Source organism: Quercus robur, chromosome 5, assembly GCF_932294415.1.
Source record: "Quercus robur chromosome 5, dhQueRobu3.1, whole genome shotgun sequence".
NCBI classification, from domain to species: domain Eukaryota; kingdom Viridiplantae; phylum Streptophyta; class Magnoliopsida; order Fagales; family Fagaceae; genus Quercus; species Quercus robur.
Genome location: NC_065538.1, coordinates 5,446,079 through 5,467,395, shown reverse-complemented (window position 1 = coordinate 5,467,395; position 21,317 = coordinate 5,446,079). Strand labels below are relative to the sequence as shown.

Genomic DNA, 21,317 nt, shown 5'->3' with positions numbered 1-21,317 from the left:
GGAATTTCTAACTCTCGAGGAGATTTATATATTCTATGGGGATGTGAATGACTTTTTGTCCCATGGCATAACCAGCTACACTACCTTATTAAACTAGGCAATGTGAATCAGAAAGAAGAAATAAAGAGAGAGAAGAGAATTGGATAATACCATGTTGAAGTTGAAGTGGTTGAATCATTTTTTTTTTTTTTTAATTATGTGGGCACTAATTAATAAACAGTAGATCTAGTTCACTATTATTTCCATTGAAAGTAAAATGACAACGTGCAATATTTTGATGTAATAATTTAGTATGACTAGTTGCAAGTAATGAGAGTTCATAACTTCCTACTCATTACCCCATCTGAGATGTCAATATAACTTTTTTTTCCCGTGCTCTAGTAGCACCCGCTCACCCTTCCCTTTCCTGGAGCTAGTCTCCCTCAAGTATTCCCTTCTCTTTAACCCAACCTTGGTGACCGTTACTCTCCACCTTCATTCTCTATGGAGATATACGAGCTTGTAACCCAGACTGAAAAAATCTCTTGCTTAGACATCAGACTAGAACTCCCTCCAAACCAAACTAACCCCAACCCATCCCGATTTAATCTCTTAGGCAAGCTCATCTCTTCGAAAAATATAGGCTTTAGCACTGTCAGAGACGTTGTCCTCAAGGCTTGGAGACCCACTTTCGCCTTAGACGTGAGTCGCCTAAAAGGAAACATCTTCCTCTTTTGCTTCCATCATGAAGCTGATCTCAATAATGCCTTTCGAAGGAGACCTTGGTCCATTAGAGGTGGACATCTCATCCTCAAAAAGTGGAGCTCAGAGCTTTCATGGCAAGAAGTGGATTTCTCCCTCTCCTCCTTATGGGTTCAGGTCCATGGTCTCCTAACTCTTTGGCAATCCGATAACAACCTAAGAACCATTGGAGCTAAAGTTGGTAATGTTCTAGAGGTAGATTTCATTGGCGAAGGTGGCAACGAATGGAAAAGGTTCACTAGAATGTTAGTTGACATTGATGTCTCAAAGCCTCTGCTTCCTGGATTCTTCCTCCCACGCCCAAATCTCAACTAGGGATGGCCATACCCATTGGGTAATGGATATCCAACCCTACCCGATTCAAATGTTTTGGGTAATACCCGATTTTTTATGGGTACAATTTAACCGAGTAGAGTATGGATATTACCGGAATTGTTCGGGTTGGGTATGGATATTATCCAAACCCGACCCGTAAAAAAAAAAAAAACCTAAGCCTCTCTCACAACCTCTCTCACAGTCACTCACACTCTCTCTCAGCCTCTCCTCAGTCCTCACTGTCACTCTCTCTCTCTCAGAGCTCTCAAGTCTCTGCCTCTCCTCACCGTCACTCTCTGTCTTTGTCTCTGTCTCTCCTCACCGCTTCGATCGAGGCCGACGACTTTTATAGCGACGACGAAGAAGATGGTGAGACCACCAACGCTTTTGCTTTCGACAGCGACAACGATGCTGATATGGCAGACTATGAGTTCATCGACAACGATTCTGACCATTCCGACAACGTTGTTTCACATCGCTACCAGGTGGCTGTTATGTAATTTTGGGTTTGTTGATTTTGATTATTGGATTTCATTTGGGTTCTCAGATTTTTGTTGCAGTAATGTTGGTTCTTATCACTTTTTGGATTTTGGATTTTGTGGATTATTAGAATTTTATGGTTTTATTTTTAATTGTTTTTGTTGTTTAGATTTGGCTATGCTTGATTTTAATGATTAGGTTCCATTTGGGTTATTGAAATTTTGAGGTTTTTTTTTTTTTTTTTTTTTTTTTTTTTTTTTTTTTTTTTTTTTTTTGCTTGTAGTAATGTTGATTCTGATGGATTTGTAGTATTGGGTATCTGGGAATTTTTTTTGAATTTTGAATTTTTTTTTTTTTTTTTTTTTTTTTGGTTAAGAGTTAGCTCTGCTTCGTTCTTGTTTTTTTCATCTAGTTTGGGTCATTGGAATTGTGAAATTTTATGTTTGTGGTAATGTTGATCCTGATTTTAATTTTTAGAGAGTTAGCTTCAGTTGGGTTTAGTTGGGGTTATTGGAATTTTGAGATTTAATAAAATGAATTTTTGAACTCTATGAACAGTTATTTGTGGCAAGTTTTGTATTTTGCTTCCATTTGTTCTTAAGAAAATTTTCTTACAACCAAGTGATGATGAATGGAATATGAATTTCTACGTTCTGTTCATTTTTATTTTTGGTTTGGTGGCATTTGGATGTGGATGTGAGTAAAATCTCTATCTCTCCGTCGCATTGGTTTTTTTTTTTTTTTTTTATCTAATTGTAAGGTTGAATTTAATCAACCATGTGTTGGCTTTATTCCATGACATATTTGCTTGTAATATAGCACTTAAAAACCCTGTATTTAGGTGGGAATCATGTAAGGGTAGTGTGTGAGAGAGTGTGAAGAAATGCTTAAGACTGTGCAGTGAAGTAGGGACTCGCAGCTGGATCTCGCGGGAGGCTCGCGGCTTGCAAGCCACCAAAAGTTGCACACGCGCAAAGCATGCAGGGGAGCTGAACAGTCATGCCAGCTGGAGCACTACAGGACAAAAATCCAAATTGGCCATTCAGTTAGCTCGCGGCTTGAACTCGCGACTCAGTTAAGTCGCGAGGTCAAGTCGCCAGCCAATCCTGTTTTGGAAAAACTAACTCTTCGCATTTCATTCTCACACCACTATAAATACCCCTCATTCCCACAAAATATGTGTGGCTATTCAGAAAGAAAAACCCTAAGAGAGGTTTTTTCAAAACACCCACCCAATTAGAGAGAGCTACTCATTTCTTAGAGAGAAATCTTTGTAGTCTCTTCTCGTCTCGTTCCCTCTCTCATTGTAATACCTATTGAGAGGAGATTTCTATCCAAATACTACCCACACCCATTTAGAGTGTTGAGTGTCTTTGGAGCTTTCGGAAGCATTGGAAGATGCCAAGGATAGCGGATGCTATGGATTATAGCGGAATCCAATAAGCTAGAAAAGAAAAAGGTTCGGTGCAACCTCGTTGAAGCAAGAAACTTGGAGGGCTTAGGTACATCGGGTAGATTAGGCTTGGAGGGTCTATTGCTGTTCATGTATCCCAACTACATTTTCTAGTGAATTATTGACCGCTTGAAGGGCAGCAGAGAAGTTTTACGCCGAGGGCTTCAGTTTCCTCTTCGATAACACATCGTTGTGTTGTCCTTGTGTTTGCATCTCTCTTCTCTTAATTTTTGCCTTTTATTCTCTGCTATGGATGTGATTTTAATTGGCTTAGATTGTTTACCAATTCTATTTTATAGTTTTTGTTCATTTTCCGCACACTAGTTGTTTGACATAAAGCTTGAATTGGTTATTTTGTAATTGGGGGTCTAAACGTTCAAGGGTGTTTTACACACTATTTAAAATTTCAATTGGTATCAGAGCAGGTATACTTGTTGTGGTTTAATTACCTAAGTGTGGTCCTTGACTCCTTGTGTTTTTTTGCCATGGATTGTGCTTTGTATGCCTCTTTGTATAATTTGGTTGGTGATGAATGTAACATGCCACGTGTTTGTGAAAATGCCTCTATGAGTGTTAATCCTCATAAGTGTGATGACATGTTATTTGAATCTATAGGTGTTGTTAACAAACTCTTGAAGAAAAATGCTAAGAAGTTTCAAAAGAATTTGAGCAAGTTATTTTGTGAAAATGATGATTTGATTGCTAAACTCAATGAATCCAACAAAATTGGTTGAGAAATATAAAAAACTTGCCGAAATTTCTCTTGAAAAGCTGAAAGAGTTTGAATGTTTGAAAATGGACTTGGATGCTAAACTTTTTTTGTCTAATAAACTTTTTGATGATCTTAAATGTGAAAATGAATCTCTTAAGATGCATGCCAAGTATTTGATTGCTGAACCTATTGTTAAAAAGGATGAAAATATTTGTTGCAATCATGTTGTGGTACCCGATTTTGTGCCTAGTGTGTGTTCTACCTTAAAGAACAAATCGGTGTACATTCTTCCACATAAAAGAAATCAAAAGGTGGAGAGAAAAGTTGTTAAGTCAAAGCCTCCGTTTAGGTCTCAATCTAAGGTTTTGAATTGATCTAAGGTTGTTCCAACTTGCCACCATTGCGGTGTGATTGGTCATATAAGACCTCAATGCTCCAAGTTGAAAAGGGAACAAAACAATGTTGCTAGATCTCTTCCCAAAAAGCCTAGTAGACCTAAACACATTGTTTGTCACCATTGTGGTGCCTTTGGTCATCTAAGACCTCAATGCTCTAAGTTTCATACCGTTAAAAGAATCAAAAGAAAAGAGAAACTTGAGCTTCATGGAAGTTGTGCTAAAAAGAGTAAATCGGTTTTAAGTAAAAATAGCATGTTGTTAAAGAAAATGTTTAATGCTCTTAACTCCTTGACTATGTGCATCTCCGGTTCTCATTCTTCCAACCCTCGTCTCGCTTCTCTTGAGACACTCATTCCAAACAATCGTTCTGTTTGAATGAGCAAGGGTTCATATGGTTGAGCTTTTGCTCTTTTTGGTCCTTGATCTAATTCTTTCGATTTTTGTAGGACCCTTCATGCATTAAATGTCATATCATCATGCATTTTGTGCATCTTGCATTTATTTGTATGCATTGTTTTGTTCTTGATCTTACTTTTATGTTTCTGCTTTGTGTGAGTAAAAAATCCAAAACCACATAAAAAGTGAAAAATTCAAAAAGTTTGATCGTATATGTTTAAGCACATATCACATGTGAGTTTGGCCTTGTACCTTTGTACAAATGGCTTTGTGCATTTACAAGCTTAGCTTGTTATTTTTGCACTTATATCTTTGTGGGAAAAATTTTGACATCTTTGTGTGATTGTTGTAAATCGATCTTCAAGCTTGTCATGGATGATTAGTCAATAGTCATGTTGGTTTTGATATATGCGTAGACTTGTACTTATATCTCTTCCCACTCTTTTATTTTTATTGCTTAAAGAGCTCAATAAATGTAAATCTCAAAATGAATAGAGATAATGAGCTGCAAAAGCCGTCGCACATACTAGTATTCGACTAGGAAAAAGGGAAAGTGACTTATATGAAAATGTATGATGCCCAAAAAGCCAAAGGCTTGTTCATCAAATTGAAATATCACAAATTTTAGGCATCGATCTCAAAATGAGATTTTTTTTATTCAAATTGATCAAATGTTATGAATTGTAAAAAAGCCAAATGAAAAGTTTCATTGTATGTAATCATTTTCTTGTAAGAGGTCATATATGTTCATTTCTATAATTGAGATAGACCACTTGACTTAGTACTAGTTGTGTATGACTTGATTGAATTGATCATTGAAGCTTCATTCTAAACTAAGGACTATTCCACATTTGATACACACACACAACACACATGCCTAATGTTCAATGAATGTCTTATTCATTTGTTAGATTGTACTTGTCTAAATGTGATGTGTGTGTGCTCAATCTTATATGGATTAATCCAAAAAGATTTTTGATCATTTTATATGTATTTGGAAGTGATTTTTATCACTCTTTGTATTCATGTTTAGTGCTTATTTTGTTTTTCATTGTTTAAACATGTTCTGTGTTGAAAAACAGGTGTCAGAGTTTTTCGCGACTTAGCTGGTGACTCGCCAGTCGCGAAACCCCCAGTCGCGAGTTCATCCAGAAGCTTTGATGACTCACTCGCGACTCGCGAAAATTTTCGCGACTGAACCTGGCGACTCACCCAATCGCGAAACGCCCAAAATCAGCTTTTTATAAAGCTTTTTCATGGGAAACTTGTTTTAAACCTCTCCCATCCTCTTTAAAACTCCTCTTTCAATATTTTTACATCAAAACCCAACCAATTTGAATAGTTTTTCATTTCATTAACATTTCTAAGGTAATTATAAATTCTTTTCATTAATTTTGATCCTTAGATTATGTTTTGGAGAGTTTTGTGCTCTTGGTTGGAATTTTTATCATAAGGGTTGGGAAAACTTAATTTTTGTCAAATTTCTTCATGGGATTGGTTTCTTTTGTTGATTTGCATTGGATGTTGGCCCTTTGTGGTAAAAAGAACATGTATTAAGAGTGGATTTCATTATGTTCATGCATTGTTTTACATTATTGTTCATAGTGTGCATGCTAGGTGTTTGATAAAATGCCTCTTAGACATTTTCTCGCTTGTTTGGACTCCAATGAGTACCAAACTTTGGGGTTTCTCATGTTTCCTCATTAGGAACATGTTTGGTTCATTGGTTGTGTATTTAACACACCTTGCCCCACATGTGCATTTTTCATGCATTGCACTTAGCCACCTCTTGCACATACTTTTGCTACCCTTGTCATGCATTGGTCTATACCCTGTTTCTCCATCCTAGCATGTCTTGTTTACCTCATACTTTGTAGTACTTTGTTTTGTCTTAGGATTGAGCTTCATTTTCTCATTTATCTCGCACCCCTCATGCATCATTAGCATTGTTCGTACCTTCATCTCTTGCCCTCATTTTTCCTTGACCCTTTGTCTATTCCTGACAAAAAGGGGGAAAGTATACTCTAGAGAGTATACTGAAGTGTTTTGTCATTTCTATATTGACTCTTGTGCACATCCTTAGGGGGAGAAATTCTATTTCTCATGCACATTTATAGGGGGAGAGATATTCCACAGGGGAGATGCATATACCAAGGGGGAGAAGACATTGAGATAATAAGAAAACTTTGTTCTGTTTGTTTTCTTGTTGGCTTTATGGTGCTTTGAGTTATGCTTTGTGGTTCTCATCGCATCAAGTTTTTGTTTTGGACATGCATATATCCCTATGTTATTATGCTCCATTGAATGCATGTTCGGATGATCATTTGCTTTGCTATGTGATCATTGTAGTCATTTCTATATGACTGTTTTGGTATATGATCAAGTTGTTCACATGTTTCACATCATGTTTACTTGATCGGAATTTACTTGTTACATTATACTTGTCCTTTTATTACTTGCTTTACCTTGAGGGTCTAATGTGTTTTGTGAAAGTGTTTCAGGTTACAAGTATATATGTTCCAAGTGCATCACAACTTCTCATCAATTTGAAGGGGAGAAACTTTAAGCACTTTTAGTTTATATTGTTTAAGTTTATATTCAGTATTTTGTGGTTTGTACCCATGTTACTTTTGTAAGCTTTTAGGGTTTGTTTTCATTGTCTGTAGGCTTTATGGTCTGTACCATGCTTTTATGCAACCTTTTATACTTTGTTAAATCAATACTGTTAACTAAATGTCATGCATTTTCTTGTTAAGTACTGTCACTCTTATGTCCTTGTAGGATTGTTCCTAGATGCATATACTTAATGTATTATGCATTGGTTGAGTGTTAGGTATACAAGTAACTTGCATTGTTCTTGTTAGCTTGTATGTTCAAGTGTTCATTCCCAGTGTGAATGAGCATTGTGGTCACTACCTTGTAGTGATTGCTTATTTGATCAAGCCATGGTTTGTTTCTTAACTCCATCTTTGCTTGATCACATTATGCCTGCTTCACATGCATTTCATGCTTTTCTGCATACAATGATCATGGTGTATTGTTGTGTTTCAAGAGATTCATGTTCATATGATTCAAGAGCTTCACAGCTTCTAGATTTAGGTGTGAGTGAGTTTTTCCATTGTTTCCAAACTTACGTTTAAGTCTAGAGTCTGTTTTAGGGTGTTTTGTCATGGAATAGTCAAAGAGGGAGATTGTAAGGTTGAATTTAATCAACCATGTGTTGGCTTTATTCCGTGACATATTTGCTTATAATACAGCACTTAGAAACCCTGTATTTAGGTGGGAATCATGTAAGGGTAGTGTGTGAAAGAGTGTGAAGAAATGCTTAAGACTGTGCAGTGAAGCAGAGACTCGCGGCTAGATCTCGCGGGAGGCTCGTGGCTTGCAAGCCGCCAAAAGTTGCACACATGCAGAGCATGCAGGGGAGCTGAACAGTCATGCCAGCTGGAGCACTACAGGACAAAAATCAAGCCTGACCATTCAGTTAGCTTGCGGCTTGAACTTGCGACTCAATTAAGTCACAAGGTCAAGTCGCCAGCCAACCCTGTTTTGGAAAAACTGACTCTTCGCATTTCATTCTCATACCAGTATAAATACCCCTCATTCCTACAAAATATGTGTGGCTATTCAGAAAGAAAAACCCTAAGAGAGGTTTCTTCAAAACACTCACCCAATTAGAGAGAGCTACTCATTTCTTAGAGAGAAATCTTTGTAGTCTCTTCTCATTCCCTCTCTCATTGTAATACCTATTGAGAGGAGATTTCTATCCAAACACTACCCACACCCATTTAGAGTGTTGAGTGTCTTTGGAGCTTTCGGAAGCATTGGAAGATGCTAAGGATGGCGGATGCTATGGATTATAGTGGAATCCGGTAAGCTAGAAAAGAAAAAGGTTCGGCGCAACCTCGTTGGAGCAAGAAGCTTTGAGGGCTTAGGTACATCAGGTAGATTAGGCTTGGAGGATCTATTGTTGTTCATGTATCCCAACTACATTTTCTAGTGAATTATTGACTGTTTGGAGGGCGGCGGAGAGGTTTTACGCCGAGGGCTTCGGTTTCCTCTTCGATAACACATCGTTGTGTTGTCCTTGTGTTTGCATCTCTCTTCCCTTAATCTTTACCTTTTATTTTCTGTTGTGGATGTGATTTTAATTGGCTTAGATTGTTTACCAATTCTGTTTTATAGTTTTTGTTCATTTTTCGCACACTAGTTGTTTGACATAAAGTTTGAATTGGTTATTTGTAATTGGGGGTCTAAACGTTCAAGAGTGTTTTACACACTATTTGAACTTTCACTAATAAAATTTCTATGTCTATCTCAAAAAAAGAAAAAAGAAAAAAAGAAGCAGATACCAAAAAAAAAAAAAAAATTATTGATTAGTTTTTTCTTTTTTAAGATTGGTCAATTTTTACGTTAAAATGTTTTGGATTAAAACAAAAAATTAAATGAGTTTCGGGTTTCGGGTAGGGTGTGAATATCCATGGATAATATATTCAGGTAAGATTCGGGTATGGGTATTAATGGGTATTGATAAGCAGGTATCCATGGGCAAACTTTTCGGGTAGGGTATGGGTATACCCGATCCATACCCTACCCATGGCCATCCCTAATCTCAACGACCTTTGGATTGCTCTGAAATATGAAAAAATTGCAGATGTTTGCTATAGATGTGGTCTCATTGGACACGAGAACACAAGCTGCCTTGAGCAAGTCTTCTCCCTGAAGAATCCAACAGGAGCCACCTTCAATGCAGCCGGCCCATGGTTAAGAGCAAACAACCATGAATCCCCTATAGGTTTGTATGATGCCACCCAACCTCCAGCGACTCCAGTCTCCCAATCTTCGTACACTGCCAGCCCATCCCCGGTACACGACACAGCTGTCCTGCCTCACACTGTTGCTGTCCAGCCCACGTCCTCAGATAAGAACAAACTGGTAGCAGCGTCAGAAAATGTAAGCGTGACTCCACTACCCCATGTACCAACCGTTGTACCATCCCATGGTATCGAGCCTTACACTGAGGACGTGGCCTAATCTTCCTCTCAACCCGCTTCTTCTATGGAGCCGACCCAAAGCTGCAACCCACCACATATTTGGAGCCCAAAACCAAACCTGGAAAATTTCAAGGCTCCCAATAGCCCAGGCCCATCACCCAAGTCTGGTAGTGCCAATGAAATTTTACCTGACCCTCTCCCTAAGGCTCACGTTAACTCCATCTCCTCCCAAGACTCACATCCAAACTCCACCTTCAACCAACCCCAACCCAACCACTCTTAGAAAAATCACCCAAGAGGAGCTTGCTGTGTTCTCCAAAAGATTGAAAAAAACCATCAATGGCCCTGATCCTGTGTTTTTTGATCCGGTAACGGCAACCCTTATTCCACAATCGAGGGTTGAGTTTTTCTTTCTCTCTGAAAGAGACAAACCCAGTGAGACCCCATCCAAAATCCATGGAGAATCACTCAAAACTAAGGCACGCAAAGTTCACACTCAACCAATCCAAGAATCAACTGCACCAAACAATCATATTTCTTCTGTTCTTTCGGCTGAGGAGGCGGGCTTTATCATGCCCCAAATTTTGATTTTATGATTATCACTGTACCTTGTCAATTTTAATATAGAGTTGATGTACTATATGTGTGTGCACAATAAGATGGGAGTAGACAATTTTGTGGTGCTACGAATAGGTGAGAAAATTAAAGTTTTAGTGCATACAAATTTAGTGAGGCAATGAAAATAAATAAATAAAAAGAAAAGAGAAAGATGTTTTATGGGCCTCTTGGAGACTAAAGATATAAGCTTAAGTGGATTTTAAACTCCAGCCCGCTACCCACCAAGCCCACATCTCTGATGTGTTAAAATATAAGTTAGAGGAAAAGATAATTAGGGTTTGGGATAAGAAGGGTTTCATTACTAAGGAGGCTAGGGTTTCATCACTAAGGAAGCTAGAAGGTGTATTTTTTTCCTTGGAGTTAATTAAAGAGGCAACCAAAGGATTTCAGGTATGATTTTTTCAATTGTTAGAATCAAAGAATCAAAGGTTTAGAATTTTATCATGGATTACAATCTTAATATATGTATAGGACTTTCACGTTTTCGTTAGGGATAATATGTATTAAACCCCAAGTTGCCCACTGTGTGCATTCTAGTACAAGCCGTGAATTGAGAAAGGTTATGCATATGGCTTTACATCTCCTTTTGGTTATATGTATATTAAATCGTAGGTAGCCACTGTGAGTATTTTAGAACAAAGCCACGGATTACGAAACTCAATTCATTTATATAGCTTTACGTCTTCATTGGTTTATATATATATATATATATATATATATATATATACTAAATTCTAGAATTGGCCACTGTATATATCCATGAACAAGTCACGGATCAAATCTTCAGTTATGAGGCTTTCACCCTTTTCAATTGTGGTTATATATATATTAGGATGGCTGTAAGGTTTTTTATTGTGGTTATATATATTAGGTGGCTTTAACGTTTTTGGGGTTATGTAGATTAACTTAAATCCTAAAGTATTAGCTGCTGCCCCGGAGGTTTGATAAATTCAAGGAAACATATTTTTGGGTAGAGAAACTTTAATTTAATGTTAAAAGTGTTATTAGTTTAGCAAAGTATTTTCCTAGTGAGTTAGTTTGTATAATTCGATAAATTTTATATTTTGTGGTGGATAGTAAGTAATTTCTATGATTGAATATAGGTCTTATTTAAGAGTGTTTTGAAGCTTTTTGGAGGTTGTTTCGGCTGAATTTTTAGAGAGATTCAAGTGCTGTAAGTAATTATGCATAATATGCACAAGTTTTTTCCATTATGTTCGTAGAAGTTAAAAGTTTTCAAAAGCTTTGTATTTCAAACTTATATTTTCTAAAGTTTGTCAAAAGTATTTTTGTATCATTGAAAGAGAAATTTCAACTATTAAATAATGTTTTAAAGAAATACTTCGAATTTTAAATAAGTTTTGAATGTCCAAACCTCATTTAAAAGATGATTTCTAAACTAAACTATTTTCCGTAAATAATTGAGTTTCAATGTAAGTTTTCTAAAAAGGTCCTTGTTCTTTAGATTTGTTAAAACCAAGTGATTTCAAGGTCATATTCATATTCTCCAAATGGTATTTAAAATGTTTCTTTTAGCAAATTTAATTTTCAGATTTACTCAAGAATTGTAATATATTTACATAAACTCCTTAGTCTCTATTTGTTCCCCAAGAGAGTCAAGCATCCTTTGATTTATGTTCTATTCGATATTGTGATCTTTAATATGCCTCTGTATTTGAAAAGAAATTGTTAATATCAAGTAAATTATTATATTTTGTATAAACTTTGCTTTGTGATATGTGACTCAAAATAAGTTTTTTTTAGAATTGATTAGATATATCAGATATATATGTAAATCCGCTCACAGGATTGTATGTGAGAATATGTGTTGATCCCTCACCAGCAGGGGTTAGATGTTGGTAACTGCCCACAGGATTGTATGTGAGAATATGTGATGTGTATATATGAAACTGTGCTCTGATCAATTTTATGTATGTGTTTTCAAATGATTTTAAGATGTGATTACATATGTATTAAGTGATTCATTATATGCTTTGTGGAATAATTATTTTTGATATCATTGAATGAGCCTGCGAAAAAGTAAAATACTCGTGTTTTACTTGACTCTATTCCGTTGTGTATTCTGTATAATTACTTACTGGATGTGTGGCTCACCCCATCAATTACTATTTTTTCATATTAAAGTGTAGTTGGGAATATAGAACCTTTGAATCGCTTTGTAAGGTGCAAGGTAGAGCATGGAGTTGTAGGCGATTTAAGTATTACTTGAAGATTTATAGAATTTTCGCTACTTTTATTTTGTAATTCATGTTTTATACAGTGGAGATTATTTCCTATTTGTAGAGTTTAGATTTTTGTAAGAGGTTTTTAAGAGTATTGTTTCTTTGGAGCATTAATTTTATTTTGGAATAATTCAATCTATGGAGTTATATAAGTTTAGCAGGTTAGTCATGCATCTAAATTCATGTTCCATGGATTTGGGTCGTGACATGGCCATATCACATCTTGGCGCTATCAAGTCAGACCACACTCCCATTCTCTTAGACTCTCGTCCCACTGACTCCTTTGCTCATCGGCCTTTCCGCTTTGAAGCTGCTTGGACTAGAGACCCAAGATGTTATGAAGTCATTGACAATGCTTGGAGTGTCGAAGCCAATGGCTCTGAGTTAATAATATTGTGCAAAAGGCAGGAGGCCACAAGATCAGCTCTTAGGAAATGGAACAAAGAGGTTTTCGAGAAGTGTCAAGACAAGATTAGCACCATCCTTCGTGAGGTAAAATTGATCCAAGATAGGGACAGCTCTGATAATAATGGTTCTAACGAAAGCAAACTACAAGCTAAGCTTTCAGAGTGGCTTATTAGAAGCGAAATTTTTTGGCGCCAAAAATCCAAGGAACTGTGGTTGAAACATGGTGATAAAAACTCCAAATTCTTCCATTTGTCTACTATCATTCAAAGGAGGAGAAATAACATTGATGCTATTAAAGCAAAAAATGGTTCTTGCATATGTGAGTCAAGCCAAATCCGAAACCATTTCCTTAAGGGCTTCAAAAGTGTATTCTCTACAGATTAAGCCTCATTCCCCACCAACCTGGAAAATCTGATAACTCCAGCAATCATACAAGAAGAAAATGACATCCTTAGTTGCATACCTTCCCTTGAGCTCATCAAGCAAACCTTGTTCCAAATGCAAGATCTCAAAGCACCTGGCCCTGATGGCTTCCCAGCAGTATTTTATATTGTAAGGTTGAATTTAATTAACCATCTTGTTGGCTCTATTCCGTGCCAAATTTGCTTGTATTTCAGCACTTAAAAACCCTGTATTTAGGTGGGAATCATGTAAGGGTAGTGTGTGAGAGAGTGTGAAGAAATGCTTAAGACTGTGCAGTGAAGCAGGGACTCGCGGCTGGATCTCGCGGGAGGCTCGCAGCTTGCAAGCCGCCAAAAGTTGCACACGCGCAAAGCATGCAGGGGAGCTGAACAGTCATGCCAGCTGGAGCATTACAGGACAAAAATCCAGACTGGCTATTCAGTTAGCTCGCGGCTTGAACTTGCGACTTAGTCAAGTCGCGAGGACAAGTCGCCAGCTAACCCTGTTTTGGAAAATCTGACTTTTCGCATTCCATTCTCACACCAGTATAAATACCCCTCATTCCCACAAAATATGGGTGGCTATTCAGAAAGAAAAACCCTAAGAGAGGTTTCTTCAAAACACCCACCCAATTAGAGAGAGCTACTCATTCTTAGAGAGAAATCTTTGTAGTCACTTCTCATTCCCTCTCTCATTGTCATACCTATTGAGAGGAGATTTCTATCCAAAAACTACCCACACCCATTTAGAGTGTTAAGTGTTTTTGGAGCTTTAGAAAGCATTGGAAGATGCCAAAGATGACGGATGATATGGATTATAGCGGAATCCGGTAAGCTAGAAAAGAAAAAGGTTCGGCGCAACCTCGTTGGAGCAAGAAGCTTGGAGGGCTTAGGTACATCGGGTAGATTAGGCTTGGAGGGTCTATTGCTGTTCATGTATCCTAACTACATTTTCTAGTGGATTATTGACTGCTTGGAGGGCGGCGGAGAGGTTTTACGCCGAGGGCTTCGGTTTCCTCTTCGATAACACATCGTTGTGTTGTCCTTGTGTTTGCATCTCTCTTCCCTTAATCTTTGCCTTTTATTTTCTGCTGTGGATGTGATTTATAATTGGCTTAGGTTGATTTCCAATTCTGTTTATAGCTTATGTTCATTTTTCGCACACTAGTTGTTTGTCATAAAGCTTGAATTGGTTATTTTGTATTTGGGGGTCTAAATGTTCAAGAGTGTTTTATACACTATTTGAACTTTCATATATAGACCACTGGCCTATTGTTGGAGAGACTGTGACAAAAGCTGTTACGTCTTTCTTTGTTTATGGTGTCATGCCCAAAGAAGTCAACAACTCCCTAATTGTTTTGATCCCAAAGTCTCAATGTCCAATATCCTTCAACAATTTCAAACCAATAAGCCTATGCAACGTTGTGTATAAGGTTATTTCCAAACTGCTGATGGCCAAACTCAGACCTTTACTTCACAAGATTATCTCACCTTGCCAATCTACTTTCCTACGTGGAAGATGGATCATTGAGAATCAAGTGTTGGTCCAAGAATTGTTGCATAGCTTTAAAACAAGGAAGGTAAAGGCTGGTCTCATGGCTGTAAAACTAGATTTACAGAAGGCCTATGATAGGTGAATTGGGATTTCCTAAAAACTATGCTGGCTAGATTTGGATTCAATGATGTGTTTGTTAACTGGATCATGACTTGTGTTGCATCGGTGCACTTTGAAGTTATGGTTAATGGAGGTAAATCAGAGCAATTTAAGCCAAGCAGAGGATTAAGGCAGGGGGATCCTTTGTCTCCTTATTTGTTTATTCTGGGGCAAGAAGTACTTTCTAGAATGATTGATAATACAGCCATAAAGGGCGTCAAGGCAAGCATCAATGGATCGGCTATCACACACGTCATGTATGCCGATGACATCATTCTCTTCTCCAAGGCAACTAGAAGGGATGCTGCTAGACTTAATGCGTGTCTCGAAAAGTACTGCAACTGGTCTGGCCAAAAGCTCAACAGGAACAAATCAAGAATTTTCTTCTCTAAGTTTTCTCACAGCCAAGCCCGTAGAGCTATTAAACAAGTGCTCTAAATGAAGAGTCTCAAACAAGATGCAATGTACGTAGGTGCACCCCTCTTCTTGTCTAGAGCACCCTCAAAAGATTTCAAGTACTTGCAATATTGACTTGAAGCTAGGCTCATGGGTTGGAGAAGCAAGTGTCTATTTGGGCGGGCAGGTGCACTCTTATAAACTTAGTGGCTCAAACTCTTCCAACATATGTCATGTCCTCCTTTAACATCCCTTCCAAAATCTACGATCGCTTAGATGCAGCTACAAGGAGGTTTTGGTGGAAGCCTAAAGCCACTGAAGGTAAATTCCTTGCTTGGAAAGCTTGGGATAAGCTCTGCCTACCGAAAGGTAAAGGCGGTCTTGGTTTTAAAAAAGCCAAAGACTCTAATAGAGCACTTCTTGCAAAACTAGCTTGGATGGTTGCATCTAAGAGAGATAGTTTATGCATGGAAATTCTTAGAGCCAAATACAAAGTTCGAAATGATTGGCTATTCAAGGAACCTCCAAAAGCTGCGTCTCCCATTTGGAAAGCCATCGAGGGGGTTAAAAGCATCATTGTCTAGGGCGCTTGCTACCTCATCGGAAATGGAGCTTCTATTAATGTTTGGCAAGACCCTTGGGTACCTTGGATCCAAGGCTTCAAGCCCCATCCAAAGTCAGCCAATTTCGATACTAATCCACTGATGGTCTCCCAACTGATTGATCAAGTTTCTTTTATGTGGAATGTAAGCCTCATCAAAGATTTGTTTGAGCCTAACTCTGCCAATGCCATACTATCCATAGACCTTCCACCTACCCCAAGGCCAGACAAGCTCATATGGACATTAAACCCCAATGGAAAATTCTCTGTCAAATCAGCCTTCCATATTGTAACCCAACCCCCTTGTTCAGCACCTCATTTAGATGTCAATTGGAAAAAGCTTTGGAAGCTCAAAGCCCCTGAACGGATCAAAATGTTTCTTTGGAGATTAGGAACCAACAACATTCCAACGAAAGAAAATCTGCTTCAAAGAATGGGCATAGATGACCCATCTTGTGTGCTATGTGGCGATGAGATTGAATCTCGCTGCCACCTCTTCTTTAAGTGCCCAGTTGCTAGAGCAATTTGGTACTCCAGCTGCTAGGGCCTTAGAGCTGATGAGTTGCACATCTCCTCCAGCTCTGACATTATCAAGCTAGTATTGAATCCACCCCAAGCCTTATGCCTTCAAGAAGATCAATGGCGTATATCCTTGAACATGGCTCATATAATTGATGAAATTTGGCATCTGAGAAATAGAACCACATATCAGGAGGCTCAAATTGATATCTTTGATTCTATCAAGCAAATTCAACTTAAGTTCCAAGAATTTTCCACTTTGATTACTTTGGAGACACTCCCTACTGCTCAAGCAAAGCACCTATTTTGGGAGCCGCCTCCCATTGGCTGGATAAAGCTTAATGTTGATGCGGCCATAACTGAATCCTTCTCCACTCTTGCAGTTGTGGCTAGAGATCATAAGGGCACAGTCATTAAAGTTTGGTCCAAGCTTCACCAACCTTGCTCCCCCATTGTTGCTGAGGCCTATGCAATCCTTTGGGCAATGCAACTTGCAAACCATGAACAATGGAGTCATGTTCAAATCGAAGGAGATGCAAAGCAATGTTTTGACCCTCTTTCAGTTGAAGATGTCCCACCTGATTGGTCTATCAGTAATATTATTAGTAGTATCTTAAGTCTTAAAATTTGTTTTGTGAGTGTTTGTTTTCGTTGGGTCAATAGAGTGTGCAATGCTGCAACTCATGCTACTGCAAAGCACTCAGTAGCATCTAAAATGTCTCTTTATTGTAATAAGGACAATCTTCCCTATGTGGTTTACTCTGCTTGTATGGATGATTGCCTCCACGTTCCTTTATTTTGAATGAAATTTGAAGTTTATCCAAAAAAAAAAAAAAAAAAGTTGCAAGTAATGAGAGTGTAACATTTTTCCCCCTTTCTTTTTGATAAACAAGAGAATTCATTCCTTTTGATTGATGGTCAAGAAATTTGGACAAATTTGACTCTTAATTTTAGCAAAGCATGTTTAAGCAATATTTCCATTATTAGTTTCAAAGTAAACAGCGTAGTCAGAATTTTAGCATCTTCCACTCCTCTACAATATTCCAATCAACACATTTTTTTTTTCCATTAATTTGTCAAATTTAGGGCCCTTTGTGGTTGGACAGGAAACAGGGAAGAACGAAAAAGGTGGCAATGCAAGAAACATTAAATTCCAATTTCAAATTTTAGTAAATTGGACCATGAAGATTCGGAAACCTAGATTTATGTCCCTTTTATGGAGATCTCTCTAGTCTAAAGGAAAAATTATTTGTAAGACGGAAGGAACAGCAATATGCGGATTTAACAGATGTGTGAGATTTATCAAACTTGAGATAAGTACCCTTGAGAAATCCATTTCTCTCAAAAAAAAGGGTAAACTAAATCCAATTACTCTTGACTAATTCATCTTAACATTAATATATTTTAGGTAGGCTTCAAATTGAGTGAATCAGCATGACCATTATCTTATTTGAAAAAAAAAAATGTCATGTTCACAATATATATTTTCACAGCAAATTTTAAATGGAATGTTGTTACTGAATGTTATTGGTAGATAAAAAAGTAATTTCAATAGTTGTTTCAAATTAAAACAAATAACAATTTAACACTTAAAGACCTGTTGTAAAAGTGTTGTGGTTTATGGATGTAGCACTTCTCTGTCTAAAAATGAACTCATTACTAATCCTACTCCAAACAACCGGGCTTGTTATTCTCCTTTTTTCTATAATTTAATCTTCGACTTTCATTAAGGCAATATCATGATTGAAACATTATATATAGATAAATCTAATTAAAAGGAGGCTAACCTCAATCATAGAAGAGAAGTGTAATCCAACGAACTGAAGAAGGAAAATCATAACTAAAATACAACTAAATTGTTGATATCAATCGTCTATTACTTTATCTATTTTTGAGATAAACACAAAAGCTTAGTTGTTTTTATTTTTTTATTTTTTATTTCGCTTCTTCAATTACCGTTAATCTATTTCTTCTCAAAAAAAAAATTTTTACCGTTAATCTATGAGTTAAAGTTTAATTAATCAATCATTGGAGCGCGATGGTCAAACAATTTTTTTTTTAAAAAAAAAAAAAATTGACTTTAGATTTATTATCAGATTAATAATTTTTAAGTTTAAGCAATATGGTAGCCTAAGTGGCATAAAAATAATATTTTATTTTACTCATTAACTACTTCAGTATTTTTCATCAATTATTTAACAAACATGACTATTTTAACATAAAGCAAAAAGGTAAGAGACTGAACTGTTACATTTGAAACATTACGATGAAAAAAAATAGTAATTTACCCAACGTAAATGAATCCCACGGCTACTTTAGCATCAATTTCAATAATTATGTAAGGAGTGTCAAATCTATCAACACTATAGCATCCATTTCAATTATTAGGTCATGAATGCCTAATTGCAACGCTAAACGTAGCAAAGCTAAGCAAGTGTTGAGCTGTTTCTAGTCAAGGGCCAACTTGTACTTATATGTATAGCAAGAATAGAAGAAAGCTTCTAAAAATCATTACTCCTAGTCCTTTGTTTTGTGGCTATATTATCTCAGCAAGTTAAACTAATATTGGGTCTTTTTCAAGGATCTACGATGGGCTCAAAGCCCTCTTTCAACATCACCCTAAATCCATAACCATGATCCCATTCCATTTTAGGCCCACATGATCCAACAACACTAAAGTTGGATTTATAATTCCCCATGGTTTTGCCAAACTAACAGCAACTCACGATGATAAAGGGTGGACATTTTCTCTCTCCTAAATACAGCTCAGAAAGATGATTCTTTGGTATGACTCAATAACCAATTTAGCCCCAACCGTTGAATCCAGCGTAGACCCTGTCTCTCTCTCTCTGTCTCTCCTCCATTTCTGAGAAGGTGAGGAAAGAAAAAAAAAAAACTCTTCGATTCGATCTCTTCCGGCCATTTACACGTTCGAATCAATCAATCAATCAATGCCTTTCTCACCAACCCGTTTGACTAATTCATTTGATCCCTCACAAAGATCAAGAGACAAAATCCCAGAAACCTCAGATTCAGACACAATCATCCTTGATTCCTCAATAGCTGCTAATGTCGTGTACACGCAAATTTGATATCTTTTGGACCAAACCCATTTGACCCATTTCTCTAAAATCCTCAAACACAAAAATCCGAGTACCAAAAACACCCAGATTCAAAAATTTAGAAACTTTTTCCCCAGACCGATTTCTATGGTTCCCAAATCTCACAAGATTCTGAATCAGTCTGAAGAACAAAGAGAAATCAACCATTTGGGAACAAACCGATTTGACCCAATTGGTTGACTTTACATGGGAGCTAGAGATCACAGGAACCCAGATTCAAAAAACCATACCTATGCCTAAACCCTAGCTTTCATAGCTGAAAATCAATCATCTGGGGTTGGACCCAGATGCAAGAAAAGACTTTGGAATCTAATCCAAACCCTGAAGTTAGATAAATTTATAATTTTTTTTTTTTTTTTTTTCATTGTTGTTCCATGGAACAACCATCATTACCACCAACAACCTTGGTGTTCCTAGTATTTGGCTTTGCCATTAGTATCCTTGCATTCTATGTCGAGTCCCAATCACCAACTGATTCGAACTCTCTTTCACCTCAACCACCTCCACCACCTCCACCTCCACCACCTCCGCCATCATATCCACCTCCTTCTCCTCCTCCGCCGCCGCCTCCTCCGCCGCCTCCACCTCCATTAGGTTTGACAGATCCGCCGCCTCCTCTGCCACCTCCATCTCCATTAGATAAGACAGCTCCGCGGACTCCATCGGCAGCTCTACCGCCTCCAGTACTGCCACCACGACAGAACCATAAATTTAACCAAAATCCCGTTCCCCCAGATCTACGTTCATACGCAAGGCATAAACAGAAGACTCTCAATCGTGGGAAGAAGATTGGAATATTGTTTATGGTTATCGCCACAATCCTCCAAATTGGTGTGGTGGGATTCTTGATTTTCAAGAGAAGGCAGCTCCTGAAGCTCAAGGACACATTTTAGACTTGTAATTGGATTGAAAAATTGGAAAATTTTTTAAGGTCATGTTGGAGTTTTACTCTCACCAATTCTTTTATTCCAAGCGGCACAGCGTTGTAATTTTTTTGGAGGACGTGAATGGCGGATTCATTGGAGCATCGGGCATTTGTAAATGGGTAATTGTTGATTTGGAAAATTTTCTTTCACTTTGTTTATTAATTTGTTCTTATTGGTTTAAAGTACACGGCTTATAATTGATAGAAGGAGAAACCCTTTTGCCCTTTGTTGTTGAGCTCATTAGTTTCATGTTAAATTCTGCTAACTTGTGTGAATGTATAACAATGTCAGGATCGTGGAAATTTTACAATGACAATTTTTAGTGTTATTTCTTCAAGATTTGTTTGATTGATATTGTTTTTATAGTTGTTATAATTCAGTTTGTGTTTCATTTATTAGAGAAAAGTGTTATCTTCCTCAAATTTGTTCATTAGTCATGGTTTATATGTGTGAGATTGGAATTGATTGTGAGTTACCTGTTTATTAATTGTGAACTTACTTAATCTTATGAGAGTTGAAATTAATACAGGAGAAACTGAGGTAACAAATTTGAACTCTTGATTTAAATCAAAACATCAAGAGGAAATTTGTTAGTCCCACAATTTAAAATGTTCTATCATTCTCGGATACGTCTATAATAAAATTATAAGAATTAATAAATTATTTTTATGCATCCTTATGTTTTGGCCAAAAATTTTCCGGAAGTTTGCTGATTGGGCTCCATTAAAATGAGATGTTTTATTTCATTGTTTTAGTTGTGCCCTTTTCATTCTTGTAAAAATTCTGTTTTAGTGTCCCTTTACATTACCTCTCAGTTTAGTTTCATTTTCAAATTAAGTCTTCATTAAAGCATAAACATGGTAGCGTTCTTAACAATGGTTAATTCATTGTCATTTTTCTTTTTGCTTCTACATTTATTTCCATTTTACATGGATTATAG

The 21,317-nt window shown here is 37.1% G+C and overlaps 4 protein-coding genes across 4 annotated transcripts; all 4 read left to right on the top strand.

The window, feature by feature from the left end:
* Window positions 1-483: 483 nt before the first annotated feature.
* On the top strand, window positions 484-1,056 carry LOC126727711 (uncharacterized). The gene has a single exon (XM_050433635.1). It carries the CDS (start codon window positions 484-486, stop codon window positions 1,054-1,056), a length of 573 nt encoding a protein of 190 aa, XP_050289592.1.
* An 11,483-nt stretch (window positions 1,057-12,539) lies between these two features.
* LOC126727710 (uncharacterized) lies at window positions 12,540-14,796 on the top strand. The gene is made up of 2 exons (XM_050433634.1): window positions 12,540-13,077; window positions 14,420-14,796. The coding sequence occupies exons 1-2, from the start codon at window positions 12,540-12,542 to the stop codon at window positions 14,794-14,796; spliced, it is 915 nt and encodes a 304-aa protein (XP_050289591.1).
* Window positions 14,797-16,468: 1,672 nt separating this feature from the next.
* Window positions 16,469-17,131, top strand: LOC126727709 (uncharacterized). Its single transcript, XM_050433633.1, has one exon. It carries the CDS (start codon window positions 16,469-16,471, stop codon window positions 17,129-17,131), a length of 663 nt encoding a protein of 220 aa, XP_050289590.1.
* A 1,907-nt stretch (window positions 17,132-19,038) lies between these two features.
* Window positions 19,039-20,714, top strand: LOC126724912 (formin-like protein 3). The gene has a single exon (XM_050429337.1). The coding sequence runs from the start codon at window positions 19,826-19,828 to the stop codon at window positions 20,342-20,344; it is 519 nt and encodes a 172-aa protein (XP_050285294.1). The 5' UTR covers window positions 19,039-19,825; the 3' UTR covers window positions 20,345-20,714.
* The last annotated feature ends 603 nt before the right edge of the window (window positions 20,715-21,317 follow it).

Excerpts from the sequence above, each read along its gene's own strand:
- LOC126727710 (XM_050433634.1), top strand. The coding sequence starts at position 12,540 with ATGGATTTGGGTCGTGACATGGCCATATCACATCTTGGCGCTATCAAG. Across the intron at positions 13,078-14,419 it reads AAAAAATGGTTCTTGCATAT|ACCACTGGCCTATTGTTGGA; the intron begins GTGAGTCAAGCC and ends TTTCATATATAG.
- LOC126727711 (XM_050433635.1), top strand. The coding sequence starts at position 484 with ATGGAGATATACGAGCTTGTAACCCAGACTGAAAAAATCTCTTGCTTA.
- LOC126724912 (XM_050429337.1), top strand. The coding sequence starts at position 19,826 with ATGGAACAACCATCATTACCACCAACAACCTTGGTGTTCCTAGTATTT.
- LOC126727709 (XM_050433633.1), top strand. The coding sequence starts at position 16,469 with ATGGCTCATATAATTGATGAAATTTGGCATCTGAGAAATAGAACCACA.